The sequence below is a fragment of the Molothrus ater genome, chromosome 13, assembly GCF_012460135.2.
Source record: "Molothrus ater isolate BHLD 08-10-18 breed brown headed cowbird chromosome 13, BPBGC_Mater_1.1, whole genome shotgun sequence".
NCBI lineage: Eukaryota > Metazoa > Chordata > Aves > Passeriformes > Icteridae > Molothrus > Molothrus ater.
The window spans coordinates 12,109,410-12,123,910 of record NC_050490.2 but is presented as its reverse complement, the minus strand read 5'-3'; the positions used below and the strand labels follow the sequence as shown (position 1 = coordinate 12,123,910).

At 42.6% G+C, this 14,501-nt stretch overlaps 1 protein-coding gene across 3 annotated transcripts in view; it reads left to right on the top strand.

Moving 5' to 3' along the window:
• ARNT2 (aryl hydrocarbon receptor nuclear translocator 2) overlaps positions 1 to 14,501 on the top strand; it is a 95,192-nt gene that overhangs the window by 67,725 nt on the left and 12,966 nt on the right. For all 3 annotated transcript variants that reach the window (XM_036389430.2, XM_036389428.2, XM_036389429.1), the window contains 4 exons: positions 3,123 to 3,274; positions 9,004 to 9,076; positions 9,234 to 9,357; positions 12,794 to 12,893. In XM_036389430.2, the coding sequence (XP_036245323.1) occupies positions 3,123 to 3,274; positions 9,004 to 9,076; positions 9,234 to 9,357; positions 12,794 to 12,893 (449 nt within the window). The remainder of the gene's footprint in view (positions 1 to 3,122; positions 3,275 to 9,003; positions 9,077 to 9,233; positions 9,358 to 12,793; positions 12,894 to 14,501) is intronic.

The following is a 14,501-nucleotide window of genomic DNA, read 5'->3' as shown; positions in this document are numbered from 1 at the left end:
TATAGCCAACTGTTTGTTCAGGCATGGCATGCACAGGCAGAGCCTCTGGGGGAAAAAAACAACTAAATGCTGTGTCCCTAGAACAGATTGTGAAACTGAGGTTATGGTCTCTGCAGAAGTGTTGGAGATGGTGTCAGATATTCATCCTCCTGAGCTGTTTCTCACCATCCCCCCTTCAACAGGGACTATCAGCCCCATGGCCAAGTGTGCCTCCAGTTCCTTGCACAGGCTGAGTGCAAACAGCAGCCTTTTTAAATTCAAGATGTTGATTCACAGGCTGTGAGAGTTCAGTGCTTTAAGCAGGTCACCACATCCAGAACATCTCCTCTGCCCCAGCTTGGCTGGGGATGTGATGCTGCAGCTGAATCCTCTTGATAGGGGTCTGTCACCAGGAGTCAGCTCTTCTCTCCTGCCTGCCCTCCTCCCCACCTTCCTGCTGCCTTGGTGCTGGCATGGATGGACTTGCTGGGAGGGCTGAGGCCCTAATTCCTTTTGCATGGAACTTCCAGCTTTGGGCTGGTTCAGCTCCCGGAACGGCTGCCTGATGGCATCAGCAGCGCAGGAGCAGTGAGAACACATATGCTGTTTTTCAGTGGTGCCCAAATGATTGATTCCACTCATCTGTCCAAGGGACAGTGACAGAGAGCTGCTGGATAATGGCCTGTCAAACATGCTCTGCAGGGAATCCATGCAGTGATTGCCTGGGTCTCAGCAGGGCTGGCTAATGAACATTGGAGTTGATGACCTGGTCCTCCCCGTGTTCGCTGCAGAGATCAGGCTGTGGCAGGCTGCCTCTGTGTCCCTGAACTCGGCTGCTGGGGACTCCACTGTCACCACTCACTGCTGGGCATGTGCAGAAGTGATTTCCTGGATCAGGGACCTACATGGTTTGCTTAAGGTCATACAGAAAGACAGCAGGAAAAAATGCAAATAGAAATTAAAGTTCCTGCTCACTCAATCTATGTCCAATCTATGAAAATAGTGTGGTGTTTCCTTAGCAATGCCTTCTTGGGTGTATTTTTGTTCAGTACAGTAGCAGTGTGATTGGGGCTGTCATTCCCATCATGGAATAAAAGACTGAAGTAAACAGTTAAGCTTTGCACCAGGTGGTTTTTATTTCCGAAGAACATAAGAAAGAAAATTTAATCATTAGCTTTGAAATTTTTTGTGCTGGTTTGTTTGTGTGCTCTGCATTAAGACAGTTCAGGATTTTCCCACCAGCAATCTCTCTGCTTTATATATTATTACAGAATTACTGTTTGCTTAATCAGGGTTTCAGGGTAATAGATCACTGCCATTTGTTTTATTTTTGTTATATTTATATTGTTTTATTATTGTTAGAAATCTCTTAATTAAAAAGGTAACTGTGATTCCAGATGAACCCTTTTTTCTTTTTTTCTTAAAACCTGAAAGCTTGACACTTCTTTTTTGCTGACAGTATCAGAACCAGGCTGGTGCATAGCAGAGGAGGGAGGGAGGGTGGGTTTTGCAATTTTTGGTCAATTGCCAGTATCTATCTCAGAGCTTTACTTCCTTGGGAAGATAAATTCATTCATCAGGGTGGGAAAAATCAGGCCAGAATAAGATAGTCTCAAGACTAAGACAAACAAATACAGGTTAATATCAAAGAGTCCAGTATACAGCTGTTGGATACCCAGTAGAATACTATTGAGATTGCACACTCTACACCAGCTCTGTGGTTTCTGCCCTGGGTGTGGTAGTAGAAAGTTGCTGATAAAAGAATGTTGCTCAGTGAGCTCAGAAAAACCCTGTAAAAGCATTTAAAAAAACCCCAACAAAATCAACCAAAAGTCATTTACTTCAATATGATTTTGAGCTTTCCTAGGCTTTGCTAAAGCTTGTTGTGTCTTCTATTTGCATTCTTTCCATTTAGTCCCATATCCAGTTGATTAATTTGAAGTGCAAACCTCTGAAAAAAGCAGGATTGGAACATTTTTCTTAATCTAATTGCTTGTCAATGAAGACAGAGGGTAAATAGTGGCACTTCTACTTTTAGAGAATACAGGCTGCAGATAGCTAATAAAAAGTAAATTCCAGATGTTAATGATTAAGAATCCACAAGATGTGGCATTTATTTGCAATAGACCTTCCCTTTCCTTCCTCGAGGCAACCCTGAGATACCTGGCCTATCTCTGTTTATATTTTACAGCTTTTCCAGCAGGCTAAGTGCCAGCTGAATGATTTGAAACCATGGAAGTTTTCTTCTGGCTTAACCCCAGATTGTTGGATAACATGTGAAATGCAGTTGCAGGGCCAATGTGAGAAGATTGCTTTGAATGTACTTTAGTTGGCTGCTTCTTAATCCTCACTTGGTGCCCAACTGTTGACTTGAAAAAAACTTCAGTTACCAAACCCAGACATCTGAATTCATACAAACACATAGCCTGTGCAAGCAAGGAATTTATACTGTTAAAATTGACAGTGGCTTCTAAGTGTTCTCTCCATTCAAACTCTGGCTCACTCTTTTAAGCCAGAAGCAAGTGATTCTTGTTAGCAATTTGCCATCCTAGAGAGTCTTATAATGTTTGGGGTGGTGGGGGAACCAATCCATGGTGTTTTCTAGAAAAAGAAAAAATAAACACCACTGTGTTTAGGCATTGTCCTAAATTTTGCTGCTGATTTATCACATCTATTAATTGTATAGCTGGGTGTCCAAGCAGAAAAGCGGTCAACCTCAAAATGGCTTTTCTTGTAGGCTTTTGTTTAGCTGCAGTGATTGGTTTATAGTTTACAGATAAACATTTAAAGATCCTCAGTTTGATTTCTGTCAATCTCTCGATAAGTGTTTTGCATTAAAGCATTCTTAAAGTTTCTGTGTTGGGATAACAGCACAACCTGATGATTGTCCTGAGTCTGTATTCTTTTTCTAAGCAGGCTGGAAATTGGCATTTTATGTGACAAAGCATGAGGATTTCATCCTGAAGGAGATAGCTGTAAACATGGATAGGATTTTGTGTATTCTCTCCAAATTAAAAATTCCTCTGCTGTCCCCGTAGCTTTCTGGAATTCAAGTTTAAAATGCACCAGTTGCTGCTGTTGACTGTTCATTTGCACAGCAGATAGCAATCTCCTGTTACTAACCTTTCCAAATGGCTTTGCAGGTTGTGAAGCTGAAAGGTCAGGTCCTGTCTGTGATGTATCGGTTCCGCACCAAGAACCGGGAGTGGATGCTGATCAGAACCAGCAGCTTCACGTTTCAGAACCCTTATTCTGATGAGATTGAATACATCATCTGCACCAACACTAATGTCAAGTATGTGCCTTTCTGGGTGCTCCCCTCCGTGGGTTTGAAGGAATTGTAACCATTCTTTTTTGCTGTAAAGCACATCCCAGTTTTTTAACAGATACTTTTTGTTTCTCTCTAACAGTGCAGGCTGTAACAGGGTTTTGCTGCATCAGGAGATCTCCCAGTGTAGCTGTTTCTCTGTGTCATTATCCTGTGATGCTTCCAGGGCCTGGCTGCACTGGGGGGAAACGTCACTTATCTGTTATGTCATTAGACAAGGCCATTGATCTCAGTCCAGGCTGCCTTGAACTAATGCAGAGCTTCCAGCAGCACAACAGCTGTCCTGATACTGGAGGAAGGTTAGCCTGACTCCTGAGCCAAGAGAAAATTCCATGTCCATGTTCATACCATCCTGTACTTCTGGGCTCTTCTGCTTCAGCTGTGTCTATTTTACGACCTAATGAAGCTGGCAGAATTATTTCCTAGCAGGTTTGATTGGGAAGGGTTCCTGATAGTTTAGATTTGATGGAATATCCCCAAGTATGGGGGTGATCCAACTCCTTATCTTAAGAGGAAAATGAAATCATCCTGTCTTGGAATTAATATTTTCAAAAATCTTTCATTTCGTGGCCTCTTGGGAGGAGGTCACACTCAGAGTATGGTGGAGGTTGGTCTCTGTGGACTGAGCAGAGATGCTTTTGGAGCCTGCTGAGTTCTCAGCCAGTAACTGCAGAACCTAATCTGGCCTTGATTGCTTTATATTGTGAGGTTTTTTTAATAAATGTTTCTTCTTTCCAATATAAACTTAATCTATTCTTAAAACTCAATCTGCTTCTGGTCTGACCAGAGATTTTTTTTTGCCAAGTCTTTAGCTGGGAGGAAATTACTGAGTTTGAGATCTCAGCCTTAGACCATATATCAGAAATGCTGAACGAGCAGTCTGCTGCTGGAGGTGCCTGCTGAGAGCTCCACTGCAAAACCCTGGGGCTTTGACAGTGGAGTTTGCAAGTGCCTCTGGGCATTCCTTGTCTTGCTTCTTTGGCCTTGGCACATTCCTGGACTGGAAGGGCTGTGCATTCACTTACATGAAACCCAGCATCACAATTGTTTTCCTCTTTTTGTTTTTCTGCATACCCAAAAAAGTTGGGCTTAAATTGAATAGTTAAGCTCATTGAAAACAGGCAGATGTGTCTTGAAATCAGACAGCTTGTCTGCACTGTGCATCAAAATAGCTATTTCCACATTTCTGCTGTCCCATAATACTTTTTCAAAACATTTGTATATGTGAAAACAGGCCTGCACAGTAAAAAACACCTTCTGAGGTTTGTCCCAGGCTGGCTTAATTGTGCTTTATTCCTAAGAGGCCACGGATGAAAAAGTGGGGCTGGAGGCTTGTGTTGTGTTGACTCTGGGAAGGCTTTTTTCTGAGCCTGCACTGTACAGTTCAGCTTGGCGCCACGGCCCTGCCTGTGATGAATAGCACTGTGCCAGCTCCTGGCTCTGCTTCCATCTCTCTTGCTAGGTTTGAATAACAACCCAGAAATGCTGACCTAATATGGAAGTTGCCTGCTGCTACTTTGACAGAGGATGTTCCCTCTTTCCTGTCATGTTGAAAATGTTCTGAAATGGGCAAGATACAGCCCATTATACTCCTGCTTTTGAATAGTAGGAAGAATGTATTATTCAGACTGGTTTTGGTTTTCCCCTTATTCTCTCCCAGTTCTCAGATTTCCAAAGAGGACTTACTGTAAAGTACAGCAGTTCCTGCCTGTTTCTGGCTTTTTTTTCCCCCCCTACATTTGGGGTCATGTTTTGACTTCTGATTTCCAGCTGCCCTGAAGAGTTGTACGTCATGGTGTAGCTGGTGATTTCCAGCTGCTCATTAAGCTGCTGCTGGGACTGGTGGTTTGGCACCAGCCCTGCTGTGTGTGGCCATCCTTACATGATCCTGGAGGGTGCTCTGGGTCCTGGAAGGTGCTTCCCATGGAGACCAGGCAGGGATGCCTTGCTCTGCCCTGCTGAAGGCACAGAGACAGATTTGATATGCCTATCACTGTGGTAACCTAGGCAGCCCCATAAAAAACTGACTTGAAGTGGTTAAAAATTCAGCATAAAATCATAAGGACAATGTAGCCAAAAAAAGGGGGTTTAAATCAGTTCTTAGCTGATCTGTGTGTCTGTTAATGGAATAGCTCAGGATGGTCAGTGAACAACATTTTCCCAAAAGACTGTAGAGGGCAGTGATGATTCCAGTTGTGCAGGGATTCATTGATTTTTACTGTTATTTGTTGGCTTGGTTTGGTTGTTCTGTTTCTTTTTTCTTTCTTTTTTTATTTTTTTCCGTTTTTTAAAATAAAGATACTCCTTTGGAGCTTCACACAGTGAAATGTCCAAACTTGCTTTTGGTACAGAAGGATAAGGAAATAATTAGGTTCAAATGTTCACTTAGTTCTTTGCAAAAAAAAAAAAAGAAAAGAAAACTTCTCTCAGTTTCACTTGGGTGTAGTCATCCAAGAGAAACTTCCTGGAGAAATGAAGCATTTAACATTTCACATTTGTGCTGTGTTGGGCTGTGAAGAAGAGTCCCCTGTTTGACCACATCTTCCTGTGTAGTTGGGACTGTTTGATTTCCAAGAGAAAAAAAAAATTGCTATCAGTATTTATTTATTATACAGATAGAGCAGTGTTTGAATAAAATAATGTTGTGATTACAGGTTATATAAAGGTCTTACATGTATATATATTGGTATGTATATACATCAAAATAAAGTAGAGAAGAGATGTATTTTTATGGCCAGTGTAGAATATCTGATGTTTCATTTTTGGAAGCCACAAGTCCTGTGCTGCACTGTGTGAATTTATGAGTCCTGTGGTTGCCCTGAGTCTCGGGATTTGTTGTGTTGGAGTGAGCTGGCCCAGGTCACTGCTGGAAGCATCAGCCTGTGGGAGAGATGCTTTCTGCTCTGGCTTCTCCTGGGCCAAAACCCTAAAGAGATCAACTATGCTGATAAAATTGCAGTTGGTGGTAGTGGTGGTAAAAACTTTCTCGTGCTCTCGTGTCATCTGTGGTCTGTCTGACACTGCTGTTAGACCCTTTCCCAGGGCTGAGTTGAAGCTCTAGGCTAAAAGAGGCAGATTCTGAGAATTTCTGAAAGAGGATTTTACAACCACAGCCCCAAGGCTTTTACTACTCTGCTTTTGTCCAAACCAGACACGGGAAACACATGTGCCTGTATTACATAAAAATAGCTTGGTAGGGATGCAGGATTCCTGTTTCTCTCCCACCAAAGAGCCTGTTAATTGTAAAGTTCAAATCTTTTTTGTTTGCTCTGATGCCTGGAAGGGCACCAGTGACTTAAGTTTTCATAGAGAGAGCTTAACATCATCTTGAATGTCAGGAGAACTTCCACACTGTCTCTTCCTTTTTCCTCCATGCGTATTTACTAAAGTAAATTTGAAGTAACTATCAAAGCCTTCAGATTTGCTGAACCATTCTTGTCCAAGCCAAGGGCTTTCCCAGTTTCATACTGAACCTGTGGGTCAGTACAGACAGAATCCTCTGCTGACCCAGTCAATGCCTCACTTGCTGTGTGGGGTAAACTGTAGAGCCAAGAAATTGTTCATTTACTCCTTGGAACCCCTGAGGCTGAAAGTGAAACCTAGGACAAATTTTGGGTTCAAAGTTAGAGGGTAGCTTTGAATTTTGCCCAAACTGATGATAACCCCTTGTTGTGTTTCATTTTTACTGTCCAGCAGTCGGGTGGCTGAAGGGACCTGCCTGTGTTGGCTGTCAGAGGGCATGGCAGGGTCTGAAGCAGCCACAGCAGCAGCACTGAGCTCTCCCTGGTTGACTGCTCCATTAATTGCTGCACATTTTCTTTCAGGTTTCAAGCACCATTTAAACTATTTATGCAGTAGCAGCCAACAACAGCAGAAGATGCTACCCTGGCTTTGCATTTCAGTCTTAATTAAGTGCAGCATAGCTTGCACGGGGTTCAGTAAAGATACACCCAACTATTTGGTTTTTATAGGAAATGGATTTTGGGAGGTTGTTCCCAAAGTTCAGTGCTGTTAGCACAATGTGGTGTTTATATTGTAGTGCAGCTTAATGAGTATTAGAGATGAAAGATAGAGAGGGGAGAAGGAGCACTAAGTTAGAGAAGTGCCTACAAAACAAATAACGAGTGAGCGTGCTGTTTGGTTTGGCTCATTTGTATGTATATGGCTGAATCAAGAAAACATTCTTTATAAGGAACAGAGGAGAGCCTAATGTGCTGTTTATTGACACATGCACTGAGTTGGTGGTAATAAAAACAAATGAAAGAGTGTAATTAGCTTTCACGTTAACGACGGGGTTTAATGGGTGTTTATTGTCCATGGGGTGGTTTTTAGAAACTTCCCCATAGATTCCCCACGATTCAATTGCCTCCCGTAGTTCTGTTGGAGAAGTTTGCATTTTCTGCTTGTGAGCAAAGAATGCCTTTGCATTCCAGAGGTAATTTTTAGGAATTTTCTGTTTGCTAAAATAATAGGGAAAATCCTCTAATGGTTTGGAGGACTGCCTTTTTTTGCATGTTACTGCTAGGACAAAGTCATTCCCTGTATTATGTGTTCTCACACTATAAGGCTTGCAGAAGGCTTTTGGCCACTTACTCTGACCTGCTGTTTGTTGCAGGACTCAGATTTTTGCCATGGAGCATAAAAACTGACCAAAGTGTCTCCTGGAAAAGCTTCAAGGGATAGCAAAACGTGTCATTTACTTCAGTGGCTTGTTTGAGTGATTCCTCACGTTTCCACCAGTTTGTGTCTAATTTGTCATTTGACTTTGTCTGCAAGTTTGTCTATCAGTCCCTTGGCATTTGAATCTATTTCAAAATTTAAAAGAAGATTTCGATGAAAAGCTAAAATTTTAACCTGTGGCTAAAAATACATTGTAATTTTCCAGAATTTCAAATCCATGATTTTGCTGTTTTGCCAAATCTCATCTATTCCTGCCTGCCCAAGCATCATCTCTCTGGGGAAAGACATGCATGGTGTGTAATTCCTTTTTTGGGTTTTGGGCGTTTTTTCCTTCAGAAGGAAGCCAGAAACATACACGAACTGTAAGCACTTTCAAGGATCATTTACAAGTATCAAATCCAAGTATTTTGTCAGTTTAAGTCCATTCCTGTTGTAATCTCTGAGCTCTAGCATAATTTTGGGTTTCATATCTTTGCTAACTGAGCCAAGAGCCTCACAAAGATGAGTGTTCTACCTGTGCATCTCCAGGCTAGAAGTGTTCTTGCTTGTTGTGACCAAGCAACAGAAAGCAACTGATAATGAGAGGTGCAGAACATCTGGATAACTTCCCAGCTGCTGAGGTGTTCTGTCATTAAGCATCTTCCTGGAGAGCAAGCTTAATGTTTCCTTCAGTAGAATCAGAGAGGAGGTCTTCATGTGTTCATCATCTTACTTCATCAATGAATTAAGAATAGTGAATTTTTAAATCCTTTAGAAGGAGATTTTTTTCCATCCTCCATTACTTACCCACCTACACTTCAGTGCTATCACAGCAAAACTCTTCCTGTGCCCTGTTGCATTCCTGTGGTGCAGGTTTTCTCAATGAGAAGGCTGTAAAAACAGATGGATCTCACAGGAAAGGATTTTGTAAATTATCTGAGACACGTTTCACTGGGAGTGTAAAGTAGGAGACCATGACTATTCCTTTTTGTATCTTAATTGGTTTTTGTAAGAAAGTAATTTTGTCTCCCTTGCAGACAACTTCAGCAACAGCAAGCAGAACTCGAAGTACATCAAAGAGATGGGCTGTCATCCTATGACTTATCTCAGGTGAAATTTCTCAGATTTTTCTTTTTGTGCCTCTGATCATTTAAGATGTAAAACAACAGCACATTTCAGCAAAACTAAAAGTACATTGTGACTGTCCCTGAATTCTGTTTTGTCAAATACAGTAGAGGGAATCACCTTCCTCTCTGTATCTCAACAGGTGCCTGTTCCAAGTATACCAGCTAATGTTCATGAGGGTGGAAAGTCTGTGGAAAAGCCTGATGCTATCTTCTCCCAAGAGAGAGATCCTAGATTTGCTGAGATGTTTGCTGGAATAACTGCTTGTAAGTGAATGTCCCTGATGTTTAATTTATAATACTGTGATAAGCTTGGTTACATGGTGTAGAGCACAGCTTCAAGAGAATGAAGAGAAACTGCTGCATGCCAGAGAATTTTCTAAGCAGCATCAGTCTTTGGGACATTTCCTAGCTTTTGTCATTAGTTGGTGTTTCTCCTAAAGATGAGGGAGTAAATTCAGAGAGGGAAGGATGGCTTTAGTGTCACCAGAGCTGCCTGGTTTTGATTCTCTTTTCATTTCACAGGGACAACTTAGGCAGTGCTCCTAGATGTTAAATATACTGAGCAGAACATTCCATTTCTAAGTGTATATTTTCCTTCCTAAACAGCATAGGTAAATTCATTTCTCTAAAAAGGGACAGGAAAGTTACCAAATAGTCATGAGATAGGCTGCAGTTTTTTATCAAATCACCAGCTTCTGTATCAATGTTTTCAGAGTCATATGCTGCCAGCAATATAATTGTTCTCTGGTCAGTTGAGGCATCTCCAGCCATGCTACCTGGTTGTGAGGAGTCCTTCCTCTTTTTCCCACAACTTTTAAAATTTTCAGCAAGTTCTTCTAAGGTTGCTAGGAGTCTCAGGAACAATTTGTTGTTCTATATTCCTTGGAAATTACTGTGAGGACAAAGTCCTTACTGGTGCCCTCAGCAAAGGATTTCCCAGCCCTGTTGTAAGAGGTAACAGCCAAATTGTCAGTCAGACAGATGGAGCTGTCCCAAAGTAGCCCCAGCCTGTGCTGCCTGTTGCCCTAACAGACAGAAACCACTAAGACTGGCAGCTGAAGGCGTCATATGAAATATATCTGTAGGAAACCAGCCAATGCCATGGCTTGTGGAAGAGCTCATTGATTGTTTATTGTTCTTAACTCTCCTCACTGAAAAAGAGGAATTTTTACATTTGTTTTAAATAAATCAATGTGCAAGTGTCATGCAGTGCAGGGAGGAAACAACCCACAGGGTTTGACTGCAGGGGTGTTGGAAGGTGACCTCGCTGTTGGTTTCTTATGTCTGGATTGGCTTTTTCAGGTGAAGACATTGTAACTGCAATATATACTTGATATTCTGTCCTCCTGTTGCTAGGACTGCTCTGCTATTCCTGTTCATCCTTCTCTGTTTGCTTGAACAGTGGAGTCAACAGCTGAGGCCATAAAAGGGGGGTCCATTAGAAGGTAGCAAGACTCCAACCCTAAACACCAGAATATGTTTTTCCAAGCAAGAACATCTTGCTTTTTGGCTGCCTTACTGGCTCTTTTTCAGGCAGCTCTCAGCTGTTTGTGGGGAGGGGTTAGGGTTAAGGGTGTCACAAGCTGTGAGGTAGCTGGGAGGTTATGTTCTTGGAAATGCCATTTCTCCTTTCATTCTTATCAATTTACAGGCTGTGCTTTTTTTGGGACATTTTGCCTCTCTGAATTTCTCATGGGATCTGTGCTCAAGGTCTCCTCTGAATGATAAAGGATGGTTCCCAGTCAGGGATGAGGTACCTTGTCCAAAACCAATATTGACAAGCCTGTGTGCTGCCTGCCAGACATTTGCCTTATGTTGATACCTGATCTTGTTCTGTAAGAACATGGGCTGACACAGGGAGAGTGCTGCTATTAAAAATTCCATTAAAACCCCAAAAGTTGGGAGAGGAAGCCTGGCTTCACCAATTCATGCAAGTGATTTGAAGCATGGGATGATGCAGTTCTTACAGAGGGATTCATTGAAGAGGCAGAAATGTTGGAAATACTGGTCCTGCTGGGGGAAGGGATATCATTGACCAGTGGAGTTGTACCAAAGGTGAGAACAGAGAATTGTGTGAAAAATCCTGGGTAGGAATACAGCTGGGAGAGATGTGGGCCAGATTCAGAGGCTAAAGAGCATTCAGGGTAACTCAGGAAGGAGAATTAGCTGCTTGCTATTAGTTTAGCTGTTCCCTTTGTCTTGGCCTCATCCTGTGGCACAGACCCTGGTAGCTGCCATGGCAACTCTGCTCCACTTGAGGAATTCCAGTTCATTTGGGGCACTCTCCATTTTTCTGGTGAATTGTTCTCAAATATCTAAAGCACCCGCAGGATTTTGGCTCAGTCTCTTCCAGCCCTGAGAGTTTGGTTTCCCTCCAGAGGGTGGCCTGAGAAAATGGGGCATCTCTCTCATGCAAGAATGACATTACTGCAGAAAAAGACAAATTCATCTGTCCTTCTTATCAGAGATATGCCAACCCATTCTCAATTCTTCCTGCCATATGCACAACCTCCTCTACACCTTGTCCTCATTTCTCCTTGTTGTTTTCTTTTTAATATGAGAGCATAGTCTTGCAGCCCAGCCTTGGTTTCTGTGCTGGGCAGTATGTAGCCAGGGAGGAATTTCTACAGATTTCTACATTACAAAGACAAGCAATGCTAGCTTGCATCAGTGGCATCCACACTCCGAGGCTCCTGTGAGGGAATTTGAGGTGACGTTTTGCTTTTGAGAGGCGAGCTTAGGTTCTTGTTAGGAACATAATGTAAGAACAACTTAGGTAACAGAGAAAAGCTGCTGTGTGTTGGAGGCCTTTGGTGAGTCACACTCAGGAGGTCTCTAAAAGCTAGGGAAAGCTAAAAAAAAATTTAAACACCTAAAAAGTACTTCTGTGACTTGTGAGTTGAGTGGGCCTTTTGTCCGAGAGAGCATCTTGTGAAATGAGTGGGAATCTGAAAAGAGCAAAGGGGAAAATGAGGGGGCAGACTTGATTTCTAGGCCTGTCAAGTACCTGGCAACATATGGGTGCAAAACCATCAGTGAGTTGCAGGGTGTTTTGCTCTTGGAGGGGAGATGGATAAGGTGAATAAAGGGTGGTGTAGCAGACCTGTAAATTATTTTAAGAGAAGTAGAAGTGATATTCCCCTGAGCTTTGGAATAATCCAGTACCAGAAAATTAAATTAAGGGACCAAATGGTGCTGTTCACCCAGTCTTGTTTCATTCAATTAGAGATTGGTCTCCAGTTGGTCTCCAGTTGCCACATTAAGGGTATACTGTAAAAGTTAATGGCATCTCTTTGTGCAATTTACTCACTACACTCATTTGTCTTCCACCCCTCTGGGGTACTTCTATCCTACTTCGTGGTTCCCCATCCTATTTCATGGCTCCCCCAAGCCACATGAGGACAGCAAATTCCACAACAGACCTGTGTTTTGCCTTGCCACAGCTCTGGTGTGCAGGTCTTGTGACACTCAGGAGCAAAGTGCTTCCAGGCACCTGGGATGCAGGTGAGGCTGCAGGTTGTCACCCCAACATCAACAGGCAGTGCCACCAGGCATTGAAGCTAATGTGTTCCACAGGGCCTCTTCATGAAGCTTGAAGAAGGGAAGAAAACATACATTGCAATTGTCTTTAAATATTTTTTCCTTCATTATCTCAGCCCCTAAATTAATTATTTTTCTGTGATGTGTTTTTCTCTTGTAGCAGATAAAAAAATGATGGCCTCTGCATCCACAGCAGGGAACCAGCAGCTTTACTCCCAGGGAAGCCCATTTCAGCCAGGACACTCGGGAAAGACTTTCAGGTATTTGGTGCAGATCCTGAATGTGTCAGTTCCTGTCTGAGAGGGGGAACTGTCCCCCTGCAGTACTGTGGAAACAAAATCAGCCCAAAGTGCAAGAGCTTCCTTTACATGAATGAATTTTACTTTGTGTACACTTCACTGTGGTGATGTTTCAGCACTTAGGTTGGGCTTACAAGCTGAGATGATTTGGGTATCTCTCTTAAAAATATTGTCTGGTAAGTAGGTGCTTTTTGCTGTGATATTGTAATTGGAAAAAAGCTAAGGAGCAGCAACAAATTCTGGAGGGAAGTAACTCTGAGAGGTGACAGGACAGGGTCAGAGATCTGAGGAACATTCAACCAAGCTAGGAGGGTACAGAGATTTGTTTTGCACTTCAGCTGTCACTGCTCCTGCTGAAGGGCATTGATGTGGGTATCAAAGGGAACAGAGGGATCCTGCATCCATAGTCCCACGTGAGGACTGGGACAGGGCATCAATACTTTTCTAAGGCAGCTTCTAAATACATGTAAGGGGGTGCTCTGGAATGTTCCAAGGCATTTTTGAGTTCTTGTAAGTGTGTGTCATTGCCCACCAGCTGGCCATACAGGTTCCAGTTGCTTTTGGAGAGTGTGGTAACAGCAGTCATGTCGACCTTAGCACCTTGTGGTATCACCACTGTCTTACTGGAGTTCCATTCTCCTGTCAAACCAGCCAAGGCTGTGAAACTGAAGGAGCAGCCACTCAGAACCTGCCAGTTCCTTGAACTGGGAAACATTGGCAAACACTGATTTTATTTAAACCAATGTGCTCTTAAAGTCATAATTGCTAATAATCTCAGTGAAGAGAAATAAGATCCCTGTGAGTGTGGTTTGTCAAATTAAAATCAAGTATAACTTGGGGAGATATGAGAGTAAATTAAAATGTCTTTTAATTGGATATTGTGTATTACTGGGTAACTGACTTGCCATCTGGGGGGTTTGGCTTGTGTTCTGTTCATTTCCTTTGCTAATTCCTGATGTTTAACTGTAGCTTTTCTCCTACTGCTATTCTGTTACATCAAGTAATGGCTTGCATTTCTGCCAGCACTTCCACCCTCAGTGCACTGTCCTCTGTATAATCTCCAGCCTGGCATGTTCAGTCACTGAGCCTGGGCAGCCTCTAGGCACTATTCTGCAGAAATCTGCTTTCAAAGTACAGTTCCAGATACAGCCCAAGCTCCTTAGGTGATGGGGCTTGCCAGTCCAGCTGAGAGGTGTTGGCAGTAGGGCCAGCCCTCCCCAGCAGCTGCTGTGTGCTCCAGCCAGATTTAGATGGACTTTCTGGTCTGCATTTCCCTCTTTGGAGACTCTGTGAAAGTACAAAATAAAAATAAACCAGATTTTTTTAGAAATTAGAAAACTCTACAAAGAATTTCTAAACATACACTTTGCTTTTAGGCAGTAAGAAATTGAGAATAACAATTCCCATATTCAAATGCCTGCCACGTTCTGCTTGCACTCTGGGAGGGATTCTGTCAGCCTTTTCCAAGGATTCAGATCCCTGCTTTTCTCTCTGCTCAGCCTTGTTTACTTCTTTTTCCAATCTGCGTTCTTCTCTCTCTGTAAGATTGTGAAAATAAACAATAGGGAT